Genomic DNA, 27,158 nt, shown 5'->3' with positions numbered 1-27,158 from the left:
GGTGTACCACTAGATAAAATGGAGTAATTCTTTTTAAGTGATTTAATTATTGTGTCGTGGGCTACACTTTAAGTGGTTACGTCATTTTAGACTTATCCAGCCCGTGAATTCTACACTAAATAAATTGTGTGAAGTGTTGAGTGTCACATGTCTCAGCCTAAAATGATGCAAGCTCAATATATTTTTCGCTTACATTTTTATCCGCAAGGAAGACAATATACAATGTTGAAGTTGATTCAACAATAAATTGCTTATGAAGTTTATCTTAATTAACAATTTACAATAAGCTTGTGTCATTTCAACAGAAAAAAATACAATAAGCTTGTGTTAAATTTTATAATATCTAGTTAAATTTTGTCTTGTTTATATCTAAGCATCTGAAAATACATTTCCATGTTTTTTTTTTCTGAAACGAAGAGTAAAGGTTAGCACTTTATAATGTAAGAGAAACCATTCGGAATGGGTTGGCATTGCCATCACCTCATAGGACAGTTTTTCATACTATTTGCAAGAGAAATTCTTAATCATAGTTTTTATTATCCTATGTAACTTGCCGTAAATGCGGTTTAGATCAAGCAAGCTCAAATCACACCAAGACATTTAAATTTTATGTCTGGAACCTACCTAATTTTTCCCCTAACATCTGCTGTATAAGAGAGAATTTGTGACTTTGGGATTGTGGTAAGATAGGCAGGATATCACTCAAAGAAAGTGAAAAGTGAAAACCCACAACCACCACCAATTCCAACTATTCTGTCTCATCTTCATTTTTAATTCAACTTTAATTTATATTCTGTAGATTGGTTGGAATCTTTATCGAATCCCAAACATCGGGGAAAAGAAGGAAGAATCTTTTTGTAATGGTTAGGGGTGTTTGGCAAGGTGAAGACAAGACATACTTATTCTTAGAGATTTTTGTCAAAATGAAAGGCAACTGAATGTTTGGCGGAAGTTGAATCGTATTTTATTTATGGAATCCCAATTTGTTCAAAATACAATGGGAGTAGTAGATTTAGCACTTGGAACCTTTCCTACATGTGTCTCATCAATCGGTTGCATGTTGCCTGTCCACTTGACTTGCCACATTACAAAAATTTTGGGTCGAAAACAAATTGGTTTTCTCTAAGCTCCATCTCCACCCCTTCTTTTCCATGTTAGTAAGAGTTGCAGAACAACTACCATTAAAAAAAAATATTCGAATCCCACTTTCTTTTACTCTCTCATTTTTTTTGCTAAATCCTACTCTCTATGTAGATTTTTTTTTCTCTCTCCTCTTCCCTCTCTATTTCTCCTCCTCTTTCTCTTTGTCGGGCGCCAAGAAGAGGAAAAGTCCTTGGTCGAAATTTCGTATGGGTGAGATATGATTGAGAATAACATGACCATTTATCTTAAATTTTTTTGAACGTTTTGTTTTAGGGAGATGCTAGAGTGACTTAGCAAGTGAATAATAGGATATAGCAAGTGAAAAATTTATCCTTATTATCATGCATATAACAATGAATATATTCATGAAATCTAAATCGACTTCAAATTCTTTCTGCATTCTCTCTTCATTGGTACAGATCGAATACTTTTATCAAGTTACGGAACATATTCCTTGTTCTTCTAATGAATAATGTGAACAAATTAAGATTCATTTTGTGTTAATTCTCTCTATGATAAGGACCAAATCAAATTCCACTTGGACTTTTTTGAACTATACTACATCCCCATCTAGTGTTCTTTTAGAAGATTAGATTAATAATGCAAAGTGGTGGAATACTCAAATTGGATGACGAAATTATTCCAGTAAAGATCAAGAATTTGTGCTCTTAAATCTTCCACCTATCAACTGTAATCCCGGGCAATAACTAACATGAAATGTTCTCTTTTGAATCTATATCCATCTCACAATCCTTCTAGAAATAACTAAATTTTCATTCCAAAATTTCTAGGTTTTCAGACATACGCCTATATACATATGACGTGGAGTTTGAGATTGCAAACATTTACTACATCCAAGGGGCACGAAAGTATCACATGATTGCTGTGTATATACATATGTAAAGACCACCGCGTCACTTCTGTACCTATGTACCCATTGTTTCCGTTTACTGCTACTCGAATTCTACGTTTGACTCGCGAGAATGAAATGTGATTCTTTGGAATCGCATTCTCATAATGCGATTCCCGAAAATCAGATTATTTTAGTTTAATGTTTGGTTCGATCAGAAATAAAAATTCCATTCCTGATAGATTCCTAACTTGGTGTTTGGTTTGTATAGGAATATGAATGTAAACTTTTACAAAAGTCTAGTTATATCCTTTTACTTAAAGTACATAATTATAGGTTAACTTTGTTATATATATGTTAATTACTATTATCTATTCAAATTTGTAGATATGAAATAGTAATGTATGATACACTAATTTAAGTTGTATTTAAAGGATATTTAAATAAATAAAGGTCTCGACTAAAAATTCTTTTTTGTAACTGTTACGAAATCGATTTTGAATGAATAAAGAACAAGAGAGAAGAAAAAACTAGAGAGAGAGAGAGAGTTATGGTCGAGCGAGAAAGAGAGAGGGAGCGGTGGTGGTTGAAATCCTAAGTTTTTAATTTATTAGTAAAAATATTATGAGAATGACGATTTTAATATTAGTCATTCTAATATTTTGTGAAGGATTATTTTGTCCAGAATTATTAAATCAAATCATTCCCGAGAATGTGAATCACAAACCCACCCCCTCCATAGGTTTGCTATTACTCTGTTTTGCGGAATTCCATTCCTCCAGGAATATGATTCCTCCTGCATTACCGCGAGCCAAACAGTAGTCAGGATTGTGACCCCAAGAATCACATTCCATTCATATGTGATTCCCGCGTCCCAAACTTGACCCAAAAGTTTTAAAAATATAAATATAAAAGGAAAATACTCTTGCATTCACTAAATAGTATTTGCCAAAATATTTCGGTGGAGTTGTAAGATATAGTCTTTGGTGCTAAAGGTTCAATCGACCAAGCTTAAATAGAGGGCGAGAAGGTTATTTAAGCTACAAAAACGACATCAAGGTTCAGAAAGGTTAACCAGTGTGATAATTTTCTACATAAAAACCATTGATAGAGAGACGACGAGAATAAGTGGGCGAGGTGGGGTAACAGATAAAATATAATTGCAATAGGTGATGGTGGTCGGAGGTGGTGGATAGTGGAGGTAAGGTTAAAACGAAAATCAAAAGGTATAGTACAATTAAATTCTTGTTATAGTGGTTGAGCACCGGCAGTGTATTCTGGACGTCTCAGTTTCGATTTCTACAAAACAAGAATTTTATGATTTATCGAAATTGACACACAATAAAGTAGATGTAAGAATGAATTGACTTTTAGACCTGATATGATGACTCTAAGGATCTCTATATAGCTTTTAGAATGTCTTTGTAATGATAATTATCGAGCCTGTTCAATTTATGACTTAATGTATTTACGGTCTATTTTATGTGACGAAATAAAGAATCTTCCTTCCATACAAAAGCAAGGGATAATTCAATCTTGTCCCTCTAAAGATGACCAACTAACCAAAATGACCCCTTGAAGAACTTCCATCATGACTATCTTTTGAGTTTTAAAGTTAATCGATTTCAGTCAACTTTAACAGTTGACTAACTTTTTTTTACCCCTCTTAAAAAAAGTTCTTTTATCTTTTATCTCGTCTCTTGTTGCTATCCGAGAACGATCGCCAGCGACGGCCAACCCCATCACCAAAAATTAGAAAGAACAGTTTTCTGTCTTCTTTTCCTTCTTCCTTCTATTTCTTTCTCTTTTCTTCCTTTTTTCTCTCTCTTTTCTAAAAGTTTCAAGAATCTTTTTCTCTTTGGAATTTGATTTGTTGTGAGTAAATTTTCAATGGGGCAATTGAGATGGTGGGTAACCAAATCAAATCCGAACAAAATACAAAAAGTGTTGAGGAAGAATTCTTATAACAACTTCTAAAACCCTAACTTTATTGAATAAAAAGAAATGATGGTCGACAACTGGTGATCTCGATCTGTGACAACCGGATAGAAGAAAGTAGGTGTGAACATTTAGTATCCGAACCGACCAAACCAATCCGATCCAAACAGATTTGGGCGGTTTGGACACCGATCCAATGGTTATCCGGATTGGTTTGGATACTAAAATATAAAAACCGAGTGGTTTGGTTCGGTCTATGGATTTGTTTGACGGATAACCGAAGAAACCGAACCAAACGATTTATTATTACTTTCTATATATTATATATGTGAGAATATCTGATTCAATTATTAATCATTTTTTTTCTTCTTCAAATGTTGATAAACTATGTCGAATTATCACGTAATGTAGACTTAAGGATTTGTGAGAAAATACTATTTTTTAGCACGTTCTAAGTATAATTGTAGCTAGTTTTGAAGTTGAAAATTCTAAAGTTTGGTCTTCGAAAATTTTCGACCTTTGATTTGGTTATTTAACCGAACCAAACCGTTCATGCATTTACCGAACCAAACCACGAATGGATTGATTGGGATTGAAATTTAGAATAACCGAACCCTTTGGATTGGACTATGGATAGACTCAAAAAGTCGGTTATCCAACCGATGTTCACCCCTAGAAGAAAGTGACAAAAAATAGGAAAGGAAAGAATTTTGACTAGAGACGTAAAAAAAGAAAAGATAATTCAACAGTGAAGTTGATCGACGGAAAAACACACATAAAAAAACGTAAGTAAAAGATGGTCGTATTTTTAGGAGGCCATTTTAGTCAGTTAGCCCTGTGTAAAGAGGCCAAAATAAAATTTTTTTTTTGAAAACTTTGAATTAATTAAAGAAAAGAGGAACTGTACAGGGGGAGGCCAAAATAAAGTTGAAAATTATTTGACCAGATATTTATGCCCCCAACGACACTTTTGATGTCCTCAAAAAAAAAAAAAAAAAAAAAAAAAAAAAAAAGAACGACACTTTTGATGTCCGCCAAAAGGACGGTTTCAAAATGAACCAAGTCTAACGGGTGGAGTGAATTTGATAACTTGTTGAGCAGTTTCCTTGTGAAGAAATAAAGACCATAACGTCTACTGTGTTACACGTGTATGGTGGAGCTCAGACGAAGTAAGTCAAACCATCCAATTATACACGTGGCTGTCTTTCTTGTTGAGTTGCTATTTCTCATTGGCACGTGGCTCACGTAAGGTAACACTTAGAGTGTATCAACTTTTAACCCTTTAAGCCCTCCCCCGCAAACCAAACCCTCACAAGACCGTTCAACAAAAAAAAAAAAAACCCTCACAAGACCCATCATTAAGTTGGATTTCTTTTTTGTTTTATTTATGATTAAGTTGGATTTGAAATTTGATTTCAAAAATATTTTGTTTGTCCACTTAAATCAGTTTTTAGTCTTTCTTTTCTTTTTCCCGTTCAAATTTAGATGAATCAAATTTAAATGGCGAGAAAAAACTAAATTCTTCTCAATTTTTCTAAAATTAGGATGATATTTGTTTGTCTTCCATCTACATTTCGCTAACTAAAAATCTCATACAATACGAACGTCGGTGCACTTTTATTCTGATACGTACGTGTCATTCTACTCTGACTCTTATATAAACACTTAGTCTTATATTGTTCCATCCGCAAAATGATCTTGCATGTATCGTTTTCTCATTCGTACTAGCAACACGTGTTTTTTTCTTGTTCGAATATGTAATCGAATATTTCGTTCTATCTCCTACAAAAATAGTTTCGTTCGTTACCGTTATTGATTTTGTATCTCTGAGATAGACATTGTCTGCTAACGGTAATTCAGTTAGTTAACGACAACATGACGACAAATATAACAAAATTCTTCTAATTAAAAATTTATTACCACAATAAAAGTCCTCGGAGTAAAAGCCTATTACAACTACTGACATCTTCATTATTGAACAAAACTTATTTTCCTTTCGGAATTAGGAATGGCATTAATAAATTAGGATTTTCGATTCGAAATTCTATGAATATTACTAGGAAATGTGGGTAAATACATAGCCAAAGAACATAACCAAAATCATTGGCAAATACTTCATAAATCATACTAGTATATGGCAACTCTATCTTTGTTTATACATGAGATTCATTAAAATCCTTTTTAACTACTATGTTTAAAATTTAATTACTGTTACCCATTTTTACTCTTTTACTTCTTAAATAAATAATACAGTATCTTCATGGAATCCGACAAACAGTAGTATCTCGAGGCATCCAAATATACCTACTAGTATGAATTTTGAATGTTATTGAGGGTAATTTACGTAAATTCGACGTTTTTATTAAAAGTCCAACATTTATCCGAAATATCGGGATGACAAATCGGACGATTATATATAGAGAGAGAACCCATAAACTGGAAGCCAAGAAAATAGGACTCAAGTCTTTCTTCTCTCTCTAAAATTTACAGAAATGGCGCTTCGAAAAGCCCTAACTCATCGTCTTTACCCTATAATCAGAATGTCATCTTCAACCCTAAACCTAAACTTCAGACACACTCCATTTTCTTCTCCTCAATCAGAAACCCTACTTCCTCCTGATTCTGACAAAACAACTTTCAATCGTGAGTTTGTCTCCGTTCCTGATTCCGGCGAGAAAGGATTTTTCAGGAGGTTTCTTCAGAAACGAACTTTGGTTCAATCTGACATGTCAATGGCAGTTAGATCACTTCCGATCGGAGAGAAAAACGGATTATTTGAGAAATTAAAAGGAATGAATGTAAACAGAGATCGTCTTCGATTAGATGAAGTGAATCATCCAGCTTTGATTACGAAATCGGAAGAGATTTTAAACGGAATCTCAGTTGAAGATGCTAAAAAGTTACTGAAACTGAGTCAATTAGAGATGGTGAAATCAACATTGAGAGGAATTTCTAAGAATTCAATTTCGTATGAAGAGTTTATTAAGATTTGTGGTGAATCAACTAGTCCTTCTCAAGGATTAGGGTTTGCGAAAACTTTGGATGAATCTGGATCAGTTATTGTGTTAGGAAACATAGTTTTCCTTCGTCCTGATCAGGTAATTTCATTCAATTTTGATCTTTATCATTTGAAGAAATTAGGTTTTTTTTTTTTTTTTTACAGAGTCTGTTAATGGCGGAAGATGACATTTCTGCTTGAATTTCAGTTTCACTTCTCTCACTAAATCTCATCCCTTCACTTAAAATCTTTCGAGATTCTGTCCACGTAGGGAGGGTGCCTCTATAAGCGCCCCACCTTTTTGCTGTAAGGCGCTCTGCCCTATCATTAGCTATTTAGCTCCTCCACTCGATTCAATTTGCGAGTTTACTCCAGGAGTCTGGTTCCAGTTCTGGGTTTGGTTTAGGCTCTCGGGAGTGTCTGACACTTTGTTTATGGTCTCGGACTGGACATAACCCAAAACCTTGCCTATGATCCATCCAACAACAAATGTTATTTGTTAATAAAAAAAAAAAAATACAAAGAGTTCTAGAGATTTTGCCGAAGATAAATAAAATCAGATGACCTTGAAGTAGGGAATCTCACCTAATGGATAAGGAGGTTTCATGACTCACGTACACATACTAGAGATAGATCACGGTGGTTGCTTAAAATGGAACTTTAATTGTGACCCTTGGTTGTTTACATGTATGGTCTGTTTATTGATCCAGGGGTTGACAATGCTAAGTGTTAATTATGGTCCGGTAGAATATGGGCCCGTAGTGATCCAATAGAACCTGGGCCGATAGTGGGCTATGCCTCGTACCCGAGATCTGGAGGATGAAAACCAATTTTAGGATTACTCTAGCACAGGGTTGCTGGCTGCCTGGCTCTATCACCCAAGTGTATGTGGCCTTTAGGGCATGATTGTGGCATGTAGTTCTTGTAATTTATTACCTTGCTTTGTGTTTATCACATCAATTGATTTAACTAAACTTTTATGCAATTTTTATGATTAGTGATACTAATTATACGATTATGTTTTCTTATAGGTTGCCAAAGCAATTCAAAGCATAATACCTCTAACAATTGCTCACCCAAATGATCCAAGAAAAAAAGAGTTAGAAAAGATGGTAAAAGAGAAAGAGGAAATCGACGAAAAAGCAGAGACACTGGTGAAAAGAGAATTATGGACAGGACTAGGACTACTAGTCTTACAAACTACTGGGTTTATGAGGCTCACATTTTGGGAACTGTCGTGGGACGTTATGGAGCCGATATGTTTCTTCGTCACATCTATTTACTGTATTCTAGGTTACACCTTTTTCATGAGAACTTCCAAAGATCTATCTTTTGAAGGGTACTTCAAGTGCCGATTTACATCAAAGCAAAAGAAAATTATGAAAAAAAAGAAGTTCGACATCAAGAGGTTTGATGAGCTCAAGATAGGCTATTACCCTGATGTTGTAGCTTCCCCATTGTCGAATATACAAACTTCACCATACTAAAAGTACCATTGTGAATATATTTAATGTCAAGAAAGGTAAAAGTAATGAAAATTAGAGGAGAAAAATGTTATAAGGATCTAGTAGTAATTTGTTGAAATTTTAGCTCTGTATGAACCCTAGTTAGTTATTGATATAACTTTTCTGTTGTAAGTATCGATCTTGGAATGACTAATCCCAATACTTAAAAAAGAATGCGATAAAAGCTGGACTTCTAAGATTTAAAAAGTCATGGTCTTGTCATATATCTATATCAAGAGGTGATCTCATCATTTTATCGATATCATTCTTTATAAAAAAAAAAGAAGAAATGATCAATATCATTAGTCATTAGGCTATGCTAACATCACCATTGTGGGTTTCTTAAATTATTTGTAGGGCCTAATTGAAATATGAGTTTAAAATCGTGTAATAGATATCACATACTATATGTATATTAATTATCATCATTAACTAAAAATCTAGAAATGTGAGGAAGTCTTAGCTTGGAGGAAACCATCTCATTGTTTTGGTGGGGGTTTCATTCAATCATATAATATTATGGCACATCAATTATAAATCTATAGTTTATGTTGTTATTGCCAAACAAAGATGAACTCAGCTCTCTTATCTCTCTCCCTCTCAAATGCCAACTAACTTCCAATCCAACAACTCTTTCTTTCAACCAAAGAAAGAACTCCTTCACCCCAAGCAGGAGCTTGCCGTGTTTTAATATTTAACTAAGCAATCCATTTAAATTGTATATTTTAACTCGTGGCTCTCCTTGGCTTTGGTTTATTTTGGTTATTCGGAAACACTAAAGTTAATTGGCCAACATTTGGTGGGTGTTAGGCTACAACATGTTTTCTCTATAGCCCCAACCACCACCACTGCTCTGTCTCAATCTCGTTCTCCTTGGCTTTCTCTATGAAAGACTCACTCACCCTGTCGGAAGATATACGAGAAACGAGGAGATATTCAGAGGAGAACGTGGTGCGGCTGGTGCCTGTGTTAGTCATGTTAGGATAGTCCCACATTAGTTCTGGAAGGAGCATGGGGTGTTTAATAAGTGTAGGAGAAGTTTTACCTCTTGAGCTAGCTTTTGGGGTCAGAGAGGCCCCCAAGACCTGTGTTGGGTGGTGTTGGGTCTCTCTCATCGCCCAGGCGAAGGTATGTGTACAAATAATATGTTTACCTTTGTAAAAATCAAAAAGTTTTTCTTGTTTTGCTCCTAACAGTCTGTGTCAATTGTAAAATTAGTGGTGCCCAAACACTTCCTGTAAGTTTTCCATATGACAGTCTCTCATTTGCTGGCTTAAAGAGCCCAACTTCAAAAACCCAACCCACTTCCACTTAATAAAAAGAAATAAATGAAAATTCAGATTTGAATCAAATACAATTATTCTCTGGATTAATGAATAACTTTTTCAATATCCTAATACTCATGATTCATGGATCCAGAAAATAAATCCCCCCATCTTCAATTACAAACAAATATTAGAAAAAATAAATTAAATCGAACTCTGAGATCATCAAGAAGGGCAGAATGTGATCAAGTAGTCTGATCCTGTGCAAGTGCAAGTACTTGACGCGTCATCATAAGCGTAGCTATAAGCGGTCGGGCAAGCATTCTTGAACATTTCCGAGTACCTCGTGGGCCCACAATTTTGTGGCGTTGAATGTCCTTCCGTACAACAAAACTCCGGTGTATTAAACGCCTCACACGCACTTTTACAGGCGACCACCAAACCGGATCCGGCCACAACTTGTAACTCAGCAGGACAACTCCCATTCAAATCGGTCACACAACCTGCATACTGACATTTGCCTGTTCCACCTGATGGCTTGATTCCTAAACCCACATTATAACCATCTACTAAACTTACATCATAAAAATCCATAGTATTGGCTGTTCCGATTGTGAATTCGGCTAGACTAACCGGTGGTGCACCACCCCCTATACAATTAATTGAACCACCACAATCACCAGTTGCGCATACACCTTTACCTGATTCGTCAAATTTGCAACCAGTCCGTGCCCAAAATCTACCTGACCAACCTGGTGGTGCTGTGAATGTCGTCGATGCTTCTGGTGCTAAAACAAACCCTCCGTTTCCAAGTACGGCACCTCCGTTACCGGATAATGTACCCGGCCAGATTGTGTAACTGCATCGATTCAAGAGTGTGAAAACGGTAGCCGATGCTCTGTTATTTCCTGTCAAATCACAAGTAGAAAAAAAAAAAAAAAATCGCGTGTCAGTTTTTCAAAACAAAAAGCTTACGAGCATTATATTTTTTTCCAAGTCGGATTGGAAATCTGATTCGAAGTCTGAATTGACTCTAGTCATATTGCAGATTCCTATAGCCTTTGATTTTTTGTCTGGCTCGTGATATCTGAATAGACTTACCTGGTAAGAAGGCAGATAGAAGGAGGACAAGAAAAACTTTTTGGGAATTCGCCATGATAGTTCTGTTCTGTCTTGAGAACAAAAGTAACATAATATTATATAGAGATTGAGATAGAAAGTAGAGAGAGAGAGAGAGAGGTGGATGATGGAAACTCTAGAGGGAGAGAGATGGAAATTTATATACTTGGGGAGCTCCACATTTTGAGCAAGAATCTTTATCTTCTTTTTTTAATTATAGAAACAAAATATTGAGGTTAATTATAGATATTGAGATAAATATCGTCTAAGATGTATCAAAGCCATCAATTAGTAAATATGGATTGTGATTTAGCGGTCGAGATTTAACGGATTAACTTAAACATGATTACCAACTAAACAAGAAGAATAGGAGGTAGTGGAAGAAGTTGTTAATGTTTTATAAGTAACTGATTTTTGTCACCAACTACTTCAACCTCTGATCAACGGTCTTCAATGTTAGATCAATTCAATCAAGTACGTACACGTGGTAAGCATTTTTAAGGGTCACGTGATAAGGGCTTGCGTTCTAGTAACGTATATCTCACATGATATGCATCACCCCCACAACTCTTTCCACGTTGGGTTCTAGTCCCCCATGAAATTAGCTAGGGTTTAGTTGACCTAACCGAAAAAGCAATAAAATTATAGTAACCATGAAGTGATAGATTGGATTGAAAATTCTTGGACAAGCAAGACAACCCTAACAAAATAAATATTTGTTCCTATTAACATTCATACCAAATGTAGTTGGAGTTTAGGGTTTTAATGTGTTTGAGTGATGGATACTTAACTCATTTCTTAGATTTAGAAGGTGTTTGGTGGAGTAGGTTAGGGTATTGAAAATGGGTTCTTTGATATCCCGTGACCTTCCTACTACTTCCCTTTTTTTTTTGTGTTGAACTATTACTACATTACTCTATTAGTTTATACCCTATTGTTTCGATATGCCATACATTTAACGGGAATCTCTCAAAACAAGTGACTCGAATCCATTGTGGTATATAAATGTTATTTTCATTGTCTTACTATTTAAGTAGCAAGGATTTAATAATTTCTTTTTAAAAAAGTAACATACACATTATTATAAAACTAGACTGATATGATTGAACATGAGGACAGTAGACTAAAATTTTCCCAATGTCTTGTAATTCTTCTTCGTGTTCTTTACATGGTAAAAAAAAAAATGATATTCGTGCTTACTCCAAACTACATACATTAGCGTCTAAGAGAAACAAAGAAGTCATTATGTAGTTATTTAGAGTCAAACACCTACACATTTGACTTCGTCTATTGACCAAACCATGATCGTCGAGGGGCAAAAAACTCTACATGGGTTTCACCTGAAATCATATAAGATAGAGAAAGAGAGGGAGGAGAAAATAAGACATGGATGCCGCTAGTGGTGACTGGTTGTCGATGAGGTTGATGGTGGTGGTGGTCAATAAGGTTGTAGAAGAAAATGCAAAATGCATGATCCTAACAAAAACTGTGTGTGTGTTTAAAATTTCCCTATGTTGGGGAGTACAAGCCCAGCCATGAAATCAGAGAAAGCTCAGGCCCATGCGGAGGCGCGCTTTATTCTAATTAGTACGGAACCGGCGTCTTCTCGGTTTCTTCATTTCCCTCCCTTTGCTTGGATATCACTCCTTCTTCTTCTTCCAACTTCGCAGCAAAAAGAATCAAAATGGAGATCGACGTCGGGGAATACCGCCTGAGCTCTGAACTCCGAGGACACGAAGACGACGTAACTTCTTACTCACTCTATTCTTCACTCTCTCTATTATCCCCCAATTCATCCCGTTTTTCTTCACTTTAATTCAACCAGATCGATCCTATTTTATACAATTAGGTTAAAGTTTAATTAGTATATTACTAAACCCTAATCCTTCAAATTATGCATTTCTCCGTTCTCCCTGTTAATTGAACTGTTTGTTTACTTTCTACTTTGATTGCTGATTGAATTATCTGTAATCATGAAATTTATTGAGTTTTGTTATTTTGGATTAGGTACGTGGAATTTGTGTATGTGGTAATGCCGGAATTGCAACTTCGTCTAGAGATAGAACTGTTAGGTTTTGGTCTTTTGATCCTGCTGAGAATAACAAGTGTATATCGTCAAAGATACTTTTAGGGCATACTAGCTTTGTTGGACCTTTAGCTTGGATTTCTCCAGATGAGAGTTTTCCGGAAGGTCGACTTGTATCTGGTGGCATGGATACTCTTGTTTTGCTTTGGGATTTAAAAACAGGAGAAAAAGTAGAAACAATGAGGGGTCATTCCTTACAGGTCACTGGACTTGCCATTGATGATAATTCGGACATTGTTTCAGCTGCAGTTGACTGGTGAGTCATATATGTATATACTTGAAAAGTGAGATCATCTTTAATTCATTGGGTTTTGTTTGTTATACCTTGCTTTGGTATACTATAATGTGTTTTTCTTTTATCTGTTGGGGGTTGCACGTTTTAGTACCATTCGAAGATGGAGGAATGCCCAATCAGTTGAGTCATGGGAAGCTCATAAGGCAGCAGTACAAGCAATAATAAAGCTGCCATCCGGCGAAATTGTCACAGGTTTTATTGGCCACTTTGAACTGCAAATTTTTTGTTTTTAAATATTACCTCATAAATTGTTTGACCGTGTTGGGTGTTGGGGAATGATGCACATGTCGTTATATTATTGTGGTCACGGTGGTTTGCACTTTTCAATCCTTTGTGATAGTAATCTTCTAGTATTATAGATTGTGTTACGATGTCAAGCATTTCGATGTGTTTTTCTTGTATGTTACACTACACCTCCATTTCGAAGTTGCTAAATAGCAAAACCCAAAGAACATGTGCAAACACATACACATCTCTCCTTTTAGAAGGACAATGATGAAGCAACATATATTGATGACGTGAAATGTAAGTCTTGTATGATAAAATTGCGGTAAATCAGGACCCCATAGACGGTAATATCTTTGAGGAAACCCCCGAACCGCTCCGTATGCGCTTATCTAAGTGAGCTCACGACTCTGGCAGACGGTTATGCCAAATTGCCAATCACATCCTATGCACGGGCGAAAGTGAAGACTAACCTAGGCTATAGCCTGGGGTAGTTCTTCAAAGTTCCGCAACATAGCGTAAGCAACTAAGGCAATTAGCCTAGTTTGTTTAAGTTCTAACTCTTGTCTGGTTGGTCAGCAGTTCAACTCCTCCGATAGCCACATTTTTAACTTTTTTTTTTCCATTTGATTCTTTCCGGCCCTCAAATAGAAATTAACTGCTAATTAGGTACCGAATATTTAACCAACTATTTGTCCGCACCCAGTTGTGTCCAAACATCATTTTAGGCCCTAAATTTTATTTTGTTTTTCCAATTGTACCACTCATATGTTGTAATTAAACTATTTTTGTTAGTCATAATTTTTGTATTTTCTTTTATCTACTATATGTTTCTCTTTCTTCCACTTCATGGTCTCGCTCTTATTTAGTTATCTACTGCCAGTCGCCAGCAGAGGTTATCGACTGGTCCTCCACTCTTAATGTTTTCTCTCTTTTCCCACCCTCTACCCTCTTTCCTTTTTTTTTCTTCCCATTACCACTTCAACCACTACCGTAGGCCTCTCCCTTACTTCTTTTTAGCAAAGTTAGCGTGGTATGCCTACCAAATTTCGTTACAACTACATGGCAAGACAAAAGAGCTAATGTCCTTAATTATTTTGTGTTATGTCACAAACCTTACTTTGAAATTTTCCTTTGCTTCTCAAATTTTAGGCATGTATAGTGAAAGAACATAGAACATTTTATTATAAAATGAAAAGAAAATGAAGCAATTCTAATCGAGCAAAAAATTTCATGCGCCTTTTGGACAAAAATTTCACACACAAAACTTTATTTGAGTCAACCCTAACCTAAAGCAAAATCCTGGCTGCGCCCCTGATCCTGAGGTGATATATTTGAGGTGTGAATTTCACAAATTATTTGATTTTAAGTCTTTTTGGCTTTATCATCCCCTAAAAATAAATTCTAAATCCGCCAATGATTGCATGATTATATGTTAATGTATGATGTTACTTTATTATGTTATCACTCTCCCTTCCTTTTAGTTTGAATAGTTGGCAATGCATATAAAGTGACCACGAAATGCAAATATGTATAGAGTGTTCCACTCCTTCGTAGCTCGAAGTCTTCAGTCTGAAAAGATGTTTCAGAATCTCTATTGGCATTCAAATTTAAGATGTACAATGAATAGTTTCCGGTGCTTGTTATTTTAGAGCAGCATTTGCATACTGGTAGAGCATCTGTATTTTCATTCTTTGTTTTGTATATTTAAGTTTACTTCAACCAATGCCCTGCTTCATTTTTGTCCCTGACTCTCTGTTTTTATATTCGACCCGTTCTTTCAGGTTCAAGTGATTCAACATTAAAACTTTGGAGAGGGAAGACTTGCTTACACACTTTTGTAGGGCATACAGGTTCACTTTTTCTTTCAATTTTATTTTTGTCAAGAGGTACTTATTGTGCTTATCTTATCATAACACTATATTCATTCCTTAATATTAAAGCTTTTTGAGTGACAGTGTAGGTTAATATCCTTAACATATGTTGCTCTAAATATCCCAAGGACTGACAGGAATATATAAATATAGTTGTTTCAATGAAGAGTACTTTCTTTCTTACCAGCTAAACAATTTCACTATATAATTGAAGTAATGCCGGTGGTAGAATGGTAGTGATCTTTGTGGTGGTTGTGTTACGATTTTAGTCAGCGGAGTAGTAAAATTGGTGAAGCGATGTTGTTTGGGTGGTGTGGTATGGCGATTTGATGAAGAACTTGGGATTAATAATGGTTTTGTTGGTTGTCGAAACGTGATTGTTTTGGTGTTTTTACGGGAGTGGACGAGTGGTTGTGCAGGTTATCCGTGGATTAAGTAAATATGTACTTGTGGTAGTGGCAAAGTTGAAAGAAATGGTAACATTTGCAGCACCCAAACTCTGATCCAAAGCGAACCTTTTCCCTTTTCACATTTATTATTCAAGAGCTAGTCCAGTGTCAGACTTCGGTATATTGGAGGGTTCATACTTCTGGAGTTTCTTGCTTAGATGCGATAAAAGATCAAATTTATTGTTTTAACATTTTGTCTCATGAGTTCTTTATTATTCTGAACTTATGTATGGTTTTCTAAGTTACGATTGTTGACTTCATGCTGCCCTATTTTCTCACGCATTTGGGGCATGTGCAGATACAGTTCGAGGTTTAGCTGTAATGCCTGGTCTTGGAGTTCTTTCTGCATCTCATGATGGGTGAGATACCTTTTCTTTTTCAGTTCTGTATTATGTTTGGGATGCAAAATAGACAAGATATTGGATGTGCATAGTAAATTTATAACCCTTTATCTGGATAGTGAATCAATTTTATCAGTCAGTAAAGCGATTGTAAAGAATTTTTCTGTGTTTGCCCAGTGTCTTATATATGTATTTCTGTTCTTTGTTTTGCATTTCTTTATCCTTAAGACTGACATGGAGTTTATTCCAATTTTTCTCTTGATTATTCTGGTATGTTGCAATTACAGTTCTATTCGTTTATGGGCATTAACTGGTCAAGTCTTACTGGAGATGGTTGGTCATACTGCAATTATTTATTCTGTCCATGCAAATGCTTCTGGACTGATTGTTAGCGGCAGCGAAGATGGTACCGCTAAGATATGGAAAGGTGTTTATTAATTTTTCTGTCCTTGACAATTGTGAAATTCATTTAGTTTTCCACTGGAGGAACATTAATCAAATTTAAATGCTTTACGTTTTGCATCTGTAGCCATATAGCTGTATCCCACCATCACATCATGTTTGGAAAAAAGCGTAAGTTAGTAATTAAGTTTGTGGTAATGAAGAATGGTGAATGACCATTCTATTCTTTCAAGGCAACTACACGTGCATAACATAATGTTGTCAAAGGCTACTGTGTACATGGTATGCGTATCACCCAATGTTGTCAAACGCGAATCTGCCCCGGCTCTATTTCATAGGCAAATGCAAGTAGTAGATTTCTTCTTCCTTAAAGTTTGTCTCTTTGATTTTGGGTTGAAGTGTTCTCCTTTGAAATCTTGTGCTATGCAGATGGAGTTTGTGTCCAAAGCATTGAACATCCTGGTTGTGTTTGGGATACCAAATTTCTGGAAAATGGGGATATCGTTACAGCATGTTCTGACGGAGTTGTACGAATTTGGACAGTACATCAAGATAGGATTGCCGATCCAGCTGATGTTGAATCATACACTTCCCAACTTTCTCTGTACAAGTTGAGCAGGTATCATTATATTAGGGTCTGCGACTCTAGTATATGCGTGTTTTTTAAGCGACAATCTGTATAAGACTGAGAATATTTGTAGATGACTGTGAGAACATTTGAAGTTTACCTCTCGGTGCTAGTTATCACCGTCCACTTAATTATGGTTCGCGTTTACTGGTTTTGCAGATTATGAATGTATTTAAATTTTAAACCATTAATTATACTTTAGAAACATATTCTCATTTGTTTTGGCGTAGAAAAGTGTTCATCTACGTCAGAAGTTAATGAGCATTCCTGGGATGAAGCTTATATGCTTATGCCTTCTTTTCTTTGGCATATAATCTCTCCTTTTTCTACTTTGCATGCTTATATATTCTTCATATTGTAGGAAAAGAGTTGGAGGACTGAAATTGGAGGAGTTGCCAGGAATGGAGACTTTGCGTATTCCAGGTACTAATTTAATCTTTTTTTCTTTGCAATATTGAGCAGGTCAAAGGGCCCAACCTTGCTAATTTAATCCTTTGTTTTTTTTAGTATTTAAATAGAATGTTGTTAGTATAATTTGAATTATGATATTTTCTTAGTTTTGGGCTCTTCGTGTCCTTCTTAACATGGTCACAGGTACAACGGATGGACAAACAAAAGTCATAAGAGAAGGGGATAATGGTGTTGCTTACTCATGGAACTCAAGAGACCAGAAGTGGGATAAAGTACTACCTTCTTTACTCTTGAATCCATCTCAGCCTTAATTGTATTCACATGGGGTGGGCATAAGGATTTTATTGAAAAAATCCTTACCTACCGGGTCAAACAGTCAGCTATTGCATAAAGATCTTTAGTAAAATCGAACCATGTTCGATTTTACACTAGTGAAATACATTTATTTGTTTTAGTTCTTTAATATATTTTGTTAACAGGAATTTCTCGTTCTACTAGTTTGCCTGTGTGTCCCCATTATGCTGTTATATTCAGCCATAAGGAGTCAATGACCCACGTACTTAGGGGTTTAAGATTGAAGTCCTATGCGTATTAGTGAAAAAAAGGTTCTGTGTATATAGCTTTTCAAACTTTAGGTGTGATGGCCTGTCTTTTCAATTTATGCCATTGTTGATCTGAAAATTGATAATTTCTAGATTGGTGAAGTGGTTGATGGACCAGAAGATATCACAAAACTTCCAGTCCTTGATGGCGTTCAATATGATTATGGTAATTTTCTGTTGTATATGTTGTAAAAAGGTGTTTCATAACTTTCTATTGTATTTTGCTAAAAATAAAATAAAAGTACATTAAGTAATCTATCGTTTACATGTAATTTTTTGTTTTTCTTTAGCGGTATTAGTTTTCTAATTTGTGTTGTTTTATTTCTTAGTGTTTGATGTTGACATTGGAGATGGCGAGCCTATCCGAAAGTTGCCTTACAATCGATCAGGTAGTTAGTAGTTATATTCGCTGTATGAAAAAATGTTATTTCTGTACTGAGGTACTTGACCTAAGAAAGAAGGAATAATGATTTTGTGTTTTGTTTGATCACAGACTTATATTTATTCCAAGAAGAAAAAGAAAAAATAAATAATTTTGGGCGTTGTGCATAAATTTATACAGTGCTTGAAATTATTAGAGGTTAAGACCAACCCTGTTAAGCCCAACCAATATTTGAACGCAAATCAATATGATCTTGCCTTTTCAATCAAAATGATGATTGGGTGCTCGAGTTTCCTGTACATTTTTTCAACCCTGAAAATGATAACAGTGAGCTGATTTCAGATAACCCTTATGATGCTGCTGACAAATGGCTGCTCAAGGAGAGTCTTCCACTTTCTTATCGACAGCAGGTTGTAGATTTTATATCACAAAATTCTGGGCAGAGAAACTTTGCTTTTGATTCGTCATTCCGCGATCCTTTCACTGGATGTAAGTATCAAATTTTTCTTCAATTACGACATTAACCAGGTGTGCTTGAATAATTTTTTCACACGTTTTCTTAATAATCGGTGCTCGTAATTCCTTTATGTTTCAGCTAATGCGTATGTACCTGGAGAACCTTCAAGATCTCCCAGTATGTAGCAGTACTCTTTAAGTGTTCAACTACTGCTTAGTTCTTTGGCTACAAATTATGTTATATATTTTTCTTATGCTTAGAAAGCAAATTTGTTCTTTGTGATTTCTTTTATTTCTTCTCCTGATGCGAACATATGATTCTAGATTCTTGCCACCAAGCTAGTTAATATTCTTATATATGTTACATGCTTATCAGGTGTTTCTGCAAAACCTACTTTCAAGCATATACCCAAGGTACTTTCTTGTCATCCCATTTAGAAAATCCTGGACAGTTTAGGTAGAAAATCCAACTGGGATAGACAGATTTTGCAAATATTTTTCTTTATTTATCAGAACATCTTAGGAGAACAAAAAGCGCTTAGGTGGGTATACGGATTATCATTCAGACTTAGTAATGAACTAGGTTATACTAATATATATATTATTATAACCTAGTTCATTACTAAGTCTAAATGATAATCTGTGTGTGTAGCTAGAATTACGTATAATATGGGCATACTTCAAAATAAATACTTGATTTTCCTGTGCGAGCCAGATGAAGTAAATTGTGCTTTAGTCTTGGATTTGAGAAGGTTATTCAATGTACTTCTCCTTACAATTTTATGTTTCCAGAAAGGAATGCTTTTATTTGATGTGGGCCAGTTTGATGGTATTCTGAAAAAGATTGCTGAATTCAACAATGCTTTATTATCAGATCCGGTAAGATATTTGATATTTGTAGAGGTCTGAGCTCTTCGTAATTTGTTCAATAACTTTTCAGTGTTCATATCTTATTGGTCGAGGTTGGTGTAATTCTATTGTAGAAAATTAGCCTTCTGCTTTTCATGTTCTATTTACCCTGATTTGGTTCCTTCTATGGCTTTGTTATACATGTGAAGCGCATAGTTTAGTGATTTTTTCGTTATTAAAGTCTCACTATTCCTTGAGCCGCAATTTCACTCTCTATAGGGCTGAAATGGAAGTATAATCCAAGGGATGACTCTCTTCGTCCTTACAAAACGGACTGTAAGAATAAGGACATTAAGAAACAATGAATGTGTTGTTGAAGTTTATCTAGGAAAGACATGCAAGAATTTCCGCAGCTTCAAGCAGCAAATTATGAGCTGACATGAAGTCAGTTCCAATCAGTAGATGTCTGAGATGTGCTAACTCTCAAATCTAACATTTCAAGCTGAGATTAAGAACATATGCAAACTGTGAAACTTCACCAAAAGTTGGACTTGTCAGGGATATTTAGGCATAGCTCGGTGTCCTTTTGGTTAACTATTATTAAATAGGCATACACATTTGACTTCTTGCTTGTTACCAGTAGAGACGACATTTCATGAAGTGGCAACTCTGTATTTGTCCAAAACTTAGTTGTTTTACTTATCTGGGCGTGCTTCCTTTGTTTCCTTTTTTTTCCCTCTGACCAGTTTCTTTATATGTTTACATTCTTTGTTGCTTACTTGATTTGTCGTTTCTCCCTTTCTTCAAGTTTAAATAATAAATTATTGAACTTGATTGCGGACATTTTTTTATGGTCAATCATCTAACAGGTGCAAAAGGATCTAGCGTTAACAGAAATTGAGCTGTCAAGAATCTCTGCTATGGTGAAGATTTTAAAGGACACATCACACTATCATTGCAGTACATTTGCCGAAGCTGACATTGCATTGTTATTTAGATTGTTACAGTCATGGCCTGTTGCTATGATGTTTCCAGGTATAAACTAATCCTCTTTACCTTCATAAAAAGACTCTTTCTTAATTTTATGAACCAATGCCAGTTCCATGAATGGTTATATTGTTTTGTTGTCTTTGATGTTTGCATGAGAGTCAGATACAGCTTACTGTCTGTTGATAAGATCTACACCAAAAGCTCACTTTCTTTTCTTCTTTCATTATAATTACTTGCTTCTTTTCATTTGTCTCTGCCACCCATCGTCCTTTCATGCTGAAGATAACCTCCGTTGTTTCTCTAGGAAATATAGACGGGAGCTGTAACCATATACATTGTTAATGTTATGGGCCTAACGATCATTTGATACAAGCATATATCTTTAATGTTCTCCAACGTCGATTGAGCTCCTCTGCCTCGTTTAGATGGTTATTGTCTGGTCCACCAACCTTTGGTGCAATGGTTGGACACTCCCTCTTAAACCCATGAGGTCTTGGGACCCAAAATGTCTTTATTGGCAGTTATAGTGCTCATCCAAATACATGATGTATTGCATATTATATTCATGATGTATTGCATATTATATTTATGATGTATCAATGCCATTCAGATGTATTGACTCTTGGAGGCCAATCTCAAAAAAAAAAGATGGTTATTGTCTGGTCATTTATCAATGTAGAATAGGCATTAGTGCATACCTAATTCTCTTGACAGCGGCTAGCCAACTACATTTTATTGGCTGAAAAAACGAGGGACGTTAATTCAGTGGTTCAGTGACTACTTTGAAAATCTGTGTAGAAGGTCTGAAGACTTGGAATCTCACAGTTGCACCTTGCAAATGATCGAAACGATGATAGTAGGATTGAAATCATTTTCTTGAATATCTACTCCATCTGTCAGCTTTATTGTGTGCGAAGATTCGTTGATGACTTTAACTTGTATGTTTCTTTGATGCAGTAATTGATGTTGTGAGAATGCTCATAATTCATCCCGATGGGGCAGGATTACTTCTGAAACATTTCAGTGAAGGCAATGGTATATTACTTTCCAGTTATTGAGAGATCATTTCTCAAAACAACATCTAGTTTTGTGTATGTCAAAGACATGTAGTTTCGTTGGATATATATATATATATAATATACATTTAAGAAAACGAAAAAGTTGACATAATGGCGGCTGGTTTAGTATGTCTATCTACTTAGTGGAGAGACTAGACAAAAAGAGCTAAAGCTTCTATGAGTTTTAATATGATGTTTTATTTAACTTTTCATTAAGGCTTCATAGCTGCTTTATTGATAACATGCTTTAACCAGATATATTAATGGAGACGATCAAGAAGGTGACAACACCTCAGGCACTAGCCGCAAATCTTTTGACCAGCATCCGTGCTGTTACAAATCTCTTCAAGCATTCATCCTCCTATCAATGGTTACAAAGTCATCGTAGTGAGGTTAGTAGTCTTGGCTGCTCTGGTATTATGATCTCTGATTATACTTTTGAACAAAAACTCTGATCATACTTGATACTTAACACTTAGCAGTGAACACTACCTAAGAATGTTCCTTTTCATTTGTATTTTATTAGTAAAATCTTGTGACAACTAATGTGTATTTCATTATGGGTGTTGAGATACATGATTTGTAAGAAATCTTGGAATATTTTCTTACTACTGTTACGGAATTTCTTTGTCTGGTAGCACAAGATTATCGTGGTGACAACTTGATATTGCAATAATCATTCAATATAGATGAGAAAAAACAAACCCATCTCATATTGCTCTAATGTTTGATCACTTCTAGTGCCACAGAATAAAAAAGAAAGATAGGTGATTCTACTTTCGTTATATAACTATAACCTAGGAAAAACTAATCCTATGAAGTAGCTGGTTAGCGTTACTTGGTTGGCAGTTTCCACATCACTACTCAAATACTCAACGTAATTTACGCAGATAAAAAAAAGGCTTAATCTTCGAGAAGATAGCCAGTTACAATATTAGTTTTCTATAAATGCTACTCGATATAAGATCACATAGATATCAATTCAAATTATTCAAAAAAATAAATAAATATAAGATCACATAGAATGTATTGTTTGTTTGCACTTCGCTAGGTACTTGATACCTGTATACAACTTTTGATACTTTGCATACGGAACTTGCAGATTCTCGATGTGTACTCAAGTTGTTCAACTTCGAACAAGAATGTACAATTGTCTTATTCCACTTTGATACTCAAGTAAGTCTCCTCTTCTGTTCCATTTCTTTGTTGTTTATTTACTATGACATTTTCTTGTGAACAAAGAAGAAAGTGCATCAAATGATGCACTCTTCCTGTATTTGGCCTTCATGTGGCTATTAGCTTTCATCTTGGTTATCTGGTAATAGGTTATGGCCTCTCATTCCTATATATATCTTCTTTCGATTTTGCAGCTATGCTGTGCTTTTGATTGAAAAAAAAGATCTAGAAGGTCAATCGCAAGTTCTTTCAGCTGCTCTTGAAGTAAGGACTCTTCCATCACACGTGCTTATGCAGAATGTGAGAATAGTTCCACATGGGAGAAGGGGTATCTAGCAACCAAAAATATAATGTCTAGGTCCTCTCCACTCATTGCCAATTGGTTCTGAGTTGGATGATCACAAACTTAACATGGTATCAGAGCTTGGCCCAAACGTGCTTCACGTCACCCGAAAAGAAAAAAACACGTGCTAGGTTCAAAGAACGCCACACGTGAGGGGGCATGTGAGAATAGTCCCACATGGGAGAAGGGGTATCTAGCAACCAAAAATATAATGTCTAGGTCCTCTCCACTCATTGCCAATTGGTTTTGAGTTAGATGACCACAAACTTAACACAGATATGGTTAAAAAAAGAAACAGAACTGCTATGGCATATGAGAGGAAGTAAAAGTCAAAAGAAGTACTGTTCTCTCGAATTCTTGGTTATTATCTGTGTTTATTTATTTATGTTTTGGATAGGCATCACTATCTGTTTTAGTGTTCATGCCTCGTCTAGTTCTCAACTAACGTGAGTAAATATGTAGAACAACTCTTACCTAAACTCTCTTAAGTATCGAACTGCATACTCTGCCTACTTGAGATGGCCAATTATCTTCTTTGCTGCATACTTGCATGTTAAGAGCAGGTTAGTTTTAATAACGTGGACAAACTTTTGTGTCATGAATTTATGCTTTTATCTTTTACTTGCAGATTGCTGAAGAAGGAAATGTAGATATTGATTCAAAATTCCGGGCTCTTGTTGCTGTTGGATCTCTGGTATCTTTTACATCTAAGTTTTGTCGATTTTGAATTAAAATGATGAGTAAGATGCTAAGCCACAACCTAAATTAAGTCCTTCACCCATCTTTATACCAGACCTGAAATGTTGAGATAGCACGTTCATACTTCATAAGTCAACGTTAAACAAGAACGCCATTACGATGTCCTCGCCGAGGTGCTTGACTAGTTGAAGTTAGTGATTAATATGCCTATTGTTACACAAAATAGTGAAAAACCAATACAGATCAACCGTTTCTCTGAATATGTTTCAACCGAGAAATTGCATTTCACGATTAAGGGGTTGTCAATAGTATAAGATATAATCTTTCCGAACATATTTGGAGATAAAATTCCATAAGCAGATCAGAGATGAATGATTCTTTCAGACATAGTGATCTAGGTTAATGGCATTTGAGTTGTTGAACCTGCATAACTTAGCCAGCAGTTCCATTCCTTGTGCCGAAGTCATTTCTTTTGACAAAGAAATGTTGTCTTGATTATACAGTTCACCTTACCCATGTGGGGTTGATTGCATTAATTCCGACACAATAGCCTAGATTTCTAAAATTATAGTTTAACGAAATCAATATTAAAACTGTGATCTGTTGGTTCTTGAAACCAGATGCTTGAGGGTCTTGTGAAAGGAATTGCAATGGACTTCGATGTTCTAAGTATAGCCAAAGTTGCAAAGGCTTCAAAGGAAGCGAAGATTGCTGAAGTTGGAGCTGACATTGAGCTCTTAACCAAACAGAGTTAATTCTGTTATCTCCTGGTAAATCGGTACTCTGCCAATTTAATGTCCCTAAATTTAGTTTGGCAGCCATGTTAGTGAATCCAAAATAATATTATAATACAAAATTTCGTTTTCACGAATTACACTGTTATTAAGTTCAAACTCATTTGAAATATGACAGTGTATTATGCTATGTTTGATGTTTCAGGTAAGATGACTAGTTGAACTGTAGTAACATGGAAGAAGTGTTAATTGGAACCGAACTCTGAGGCCAAATCAGACGCTCTCTGACTAAATATGACAAATAACAGAGTACTTGGTTTAGTGAGATGATCAATTTAACCACCTACTTCAAAAACAATACCATGATGACACTTCAAGTTAGAAAGAATCGCTTTCAGTTCGAACTCTATTATTTCGTTCGTTAAAGGTGAAATGGGACCTTAAAGGGTTCGTAGTCTTCTGCTCTCTTTAGTTACAGAAGAATGCACTTTTGCTTTTTGAATTTGAACAATCAAGAATCTGAAACCAACATGAGATGAAGAAGATGACGACCTAAAAGTTTGAGTGTAAGACCAACTAGTGGTTTTAATTTGAAGTCCCCAAGTTTGAAAAAAGAATGACATGTTGAAAATGCTTGCTTTTTAGGGACCCATTGAAGAGATGGTGGGGGTCATTTCAACTTTATTTTAGATCTAAAACATTGCATGTGTTGCAGAGTGGTCATCCCGGCAGCGTATGTCATATGCTGTTATTTCATTTCATCATTCTCTGGTTTGATGATGTGCCCTAGGAGAATTCTCACTCATTTGTGTTTGATTTTAGCATCTTAGTAAAATCTACAAGAATATATTAGTTCGGCAATAGAAAAAACTGAAAGAGTGATATCAACAGACGTGCTTACCTGAGTTTGATATACTAGCTAGTTCGTGACCAAAATACACTATCATCTAGCAGTCCTGTGCTCTCAGGCCAGTTATCTATTTGGCCCTAGTCTTCATGTCACATAAGGTTCCGGACTGCATCTGGCTAAGGAAATTTTGGCTAAACAGCGTTTCTCTTTTGTAAATTAGGTTGTAGGATAAAGAATAGTTTAAAATTATGTTTTTTTGGGCCGTATTCTTGTCCCGGATTTTTCTCACATTGTGAAGCGAGAACAAAATAAATACTCCCTCTCAAAAGTTGATTGTTAAGTGTATTGTTTTTGCCTTTCAACAAAAAATAAAGTGTATTGTTTTTGCTTGCAACAACAAAAAAAACAGTGTATTATTTTTGTCATTTTAAAAAAAAAAAAAAAAGAGTATTGTTTTTTTTTTGTAATTGAAGGCATCCTTTTCTTATGCAACACACCTCACGAATTTAAAAAACTTAATTTGTTAATGAAAATGTTAATGTCATTTTCAAACTAAGCTGATTTATAATAGAAAAAATAAAATTTCTAAATTGACTATAATTTTGTCCGCAAAGTCAACTGGTAGGTACTTTCTCATTAGAAATTTAGAGTTCATCACTTTGAATTATTATTTATATTTTTCTGCATATATCAACAGATTGATAAGGGATGCCTAACCCCAATTAGGGGCGGGAATGGAGCGAGCCCGGTCCGACTCGGGCAACTCTTTCATGATCCAAGTCGGTCGAGCTCGAATTTTGGTTGTCTGTTCGGGTCTAGCGGGCACTTCAGGCCAGACCAATTTGGTAATAATAGTGCCCTGCAACCCGGTTGTGCCTGCGAGCCCGTTCGGGCTTTGGCGGACGCCGGAGGTCGGGTCGAGGGCCATGTCAATGAAAGAAATATTAAGATTGAAATTCATCCGTTAAATGTAAGTTGAAGACAAAAATTACATTAAAAAATTTAGACTACTTCAAAAGTTAAACATGAAAAAGGAAAATTTTTTTTGGAGAGACTGAACTTAAGACGATGAATAATCGAGTAGACACTAGAAATTCGCCGTTCGAGGGGTCAAATTGTATCATATTAATATTAAGTTAGCGGTTACCACAAACTTTTCTGACTAACCCGACACTCTAACATTTTCGGTGTAAGACCACTTCCTTAATCACCTAAAATTTTCTTTTTCAAAGAAAATGCAGACTCAGAAGCAACATTAGAAACCGGGTCAGCAAGAACGTCACGAGCTATTCGAGAGAGAATAGGGTACTTTTTCACTCCACCAATCAAAAGGTCAAACTTCTCAAATTCATTTACAAAAGGATCAGACTTTGAATCATCAGCGTATAGGCTGAACATTCAAGTTTTGTTTCTACCAAGATCACAGAATCATAGCAAAGAACCAAAGACTGAAGAGGATTAGAAGGCTTATTGAGTTCCGGTTACCAACC

General features: G+C 35.5%; 3 protein-coding genes across 6 annotated transcripts; 2 read left to right on the top strand and 1 right to left on the bottom strand.

Moving 5' to 3' along the window:
• The first annotated feature begins 6,374 nt into the window (after positions 1 to 6,374).
• LOC147541149 (calcium uniporter (DUF607)) lies at positions 6,375 to 8,641 on the top strand. Its single transcript, XM_086633391.1, has 2 exons — positions 6,375 to 7,029; positions 7,961 to 8,641. The coding sequence occupies exons 1-2, from the start codon at positions 6,424 to 6,426 to the stop codon at positions 8,414 to 8,416; spliced, it is 1,062 nt and encodes a 353-aa protein (XP_086489517.1). The 5' UTR covers positions 6,375 to 6,423; the 3' UTR covers positions 8,417 to 8,641.
• Positions 8,642 to 9,749: 1,108 nt separating this feature from the next.
• LOC147541148 (pathogenesis-related thaumatin-like protein 3.5) lies at positions 9,750 to 10,855 on the bottom strand. Its single transcript, XM_086674140.1, has 2 exons — positions 10,801 to 10,855; positions 9,750 to 10,607 (listed from the first exon to the last, which is right to left on the bottom strand). Exons 1-2 carry the CDS (start codon positions 10,853 to 10,855, stop codon positions 9,925 to 9,927), a joined length of 738 nt encoding a protein of 245 aa, XP_086530266.1. The 3' UTR covers positions 9,750 to 9,924.
• Positions 10,856 to 12,206: 1,351 nt separating this feature from the next.
• Positions 12,207 to 25,706, top strand: LOC147541147 (transducin family protein / WD-40 repeat family protein). Of its 4 annotated transcripts, none has more exons than XM_086633389.1 (23): positions 12,207 to 12,562; positions 12,826 to 13,160; positions 13,288 to 13,391; positions 15,209 to 15,277; positions 16,046 to 16,106; positions 16,376 to 16,515; positions 16,920 to 17,109; positions 17,480 to 17,541; positions 17,713 to 17,801; positions 18,225 to 18,297; positions 18,461 to 18,520; positions 18,856 to 19,002; positions 19,109 to 19,147; positions 19,346 to 19,383; positions 19,762 to 19,848; positions 20,688 to 20,853; positions 21,766 to 21,837; positions 22,122 to 22,258; positions 22,969 to 23,042; positions 23,237 to 23,306; positions 24,014 to 24,079; positions 24,705 to 24,854; positions 25,024 to 25,706. In XM_086633389.1, exons 1-22 carry the CDS (start codon positions 12,503 to 12,505, stop codon positions 24,837 to 24,839), a joined length of 2,274 nt encoding a protein of 757 aa, XP_086489515.1. In that variant the 5' UTR covers positions 12,207 to 12,502; the 3' UTR covers positions 24,840 to 24,854; positions 25,024 to 25,706. The 4 variants fall into 4 exon arrangements, with proteins under 4 accessions (XP_086489515.1, XP_086489516.1, XP_086489513.1 ...); XM_086633390.1 differs by having other exon boundaries at positions 24,705 to 24,862; XM_086633387.1 differs by having other exon boundaries at positions 21,766 to 21,843.
• The last annotated feature ends 1,452 nt before the right edge of the window (positions 25,707 to 27,158 follow it).

Source organism: Eschscholzia californica, unplaced genomic scaffold (genome assembly GCF_041429995.1).
Source record: "Eschscholzia californica isolate CP2 unplaced genomic scaffold, dmEscCali1.0.p SCAF_4, whole genome shotgun sequence".
Taxonomy (NCBI): Eukaryota; Viridiplantae; Streptophyta; class Magnoliopsida; order Ranunculales; family Papaveraceae; genus Eschscholzia; species Eschscholzia californica.
Note: the sequence above shows the minus strand (reverse complement) of the source record. Positions and strands in the feature narration are given on the sequence as shown.

Bases quoted from the DNA above. Each gene is read 5' to 3' on its own strand.
- LOC147541148 (XM_086674140.1), bottom strand. From the start codon at position 10,855: ATGGCGAATTCCCAAAAAGTTTTTCTTGTCCTCCTTCTATCTGCCTTC. The intron at 10,608-10,800 runs GTAAGTCTATTC...GTGATTTGACAG, and splicing joins TCTATCTGCCTTCTTACCAG to GAAATAACAGAGCATCGGCT.
- LOC147541147 (XM_086633387.1), top strand. From the start codon at position 12,503: ATGGAGATCGACGTCGGGGAATACCGCCTGAGCTCTGAACTCCGAGGA. The intron at 17,110-17,479 runs GTATCATTATAT...TTCATATTGTAG, and splicing joins TCTCTGTACAAGTTGAGCAG to GAAAAGAGTTGGAGGACTGA. The intron at 19,849-20,687 runs GTAAGATATTTG...ATCATCTAACAG, and splicing joins ATGCTTTATTATCAGATCCG to GTGCAAAAGGATCTAGCGTT.
- LOC147541149 (XM_086633391.1), top strand. From the start codon at position 6,424: ATGGCGCTTCGAAAAGCCCTAACTCATCGTCTTTACCCTATAATCAGA. The intron at 7,030-7,960 runs GTAATTTCATTC...GTTTTCTTATAG, and splicing joins TTTTCCTTCGTCCTGATCAG to GTTGCCAAAGCAATTCAAAG.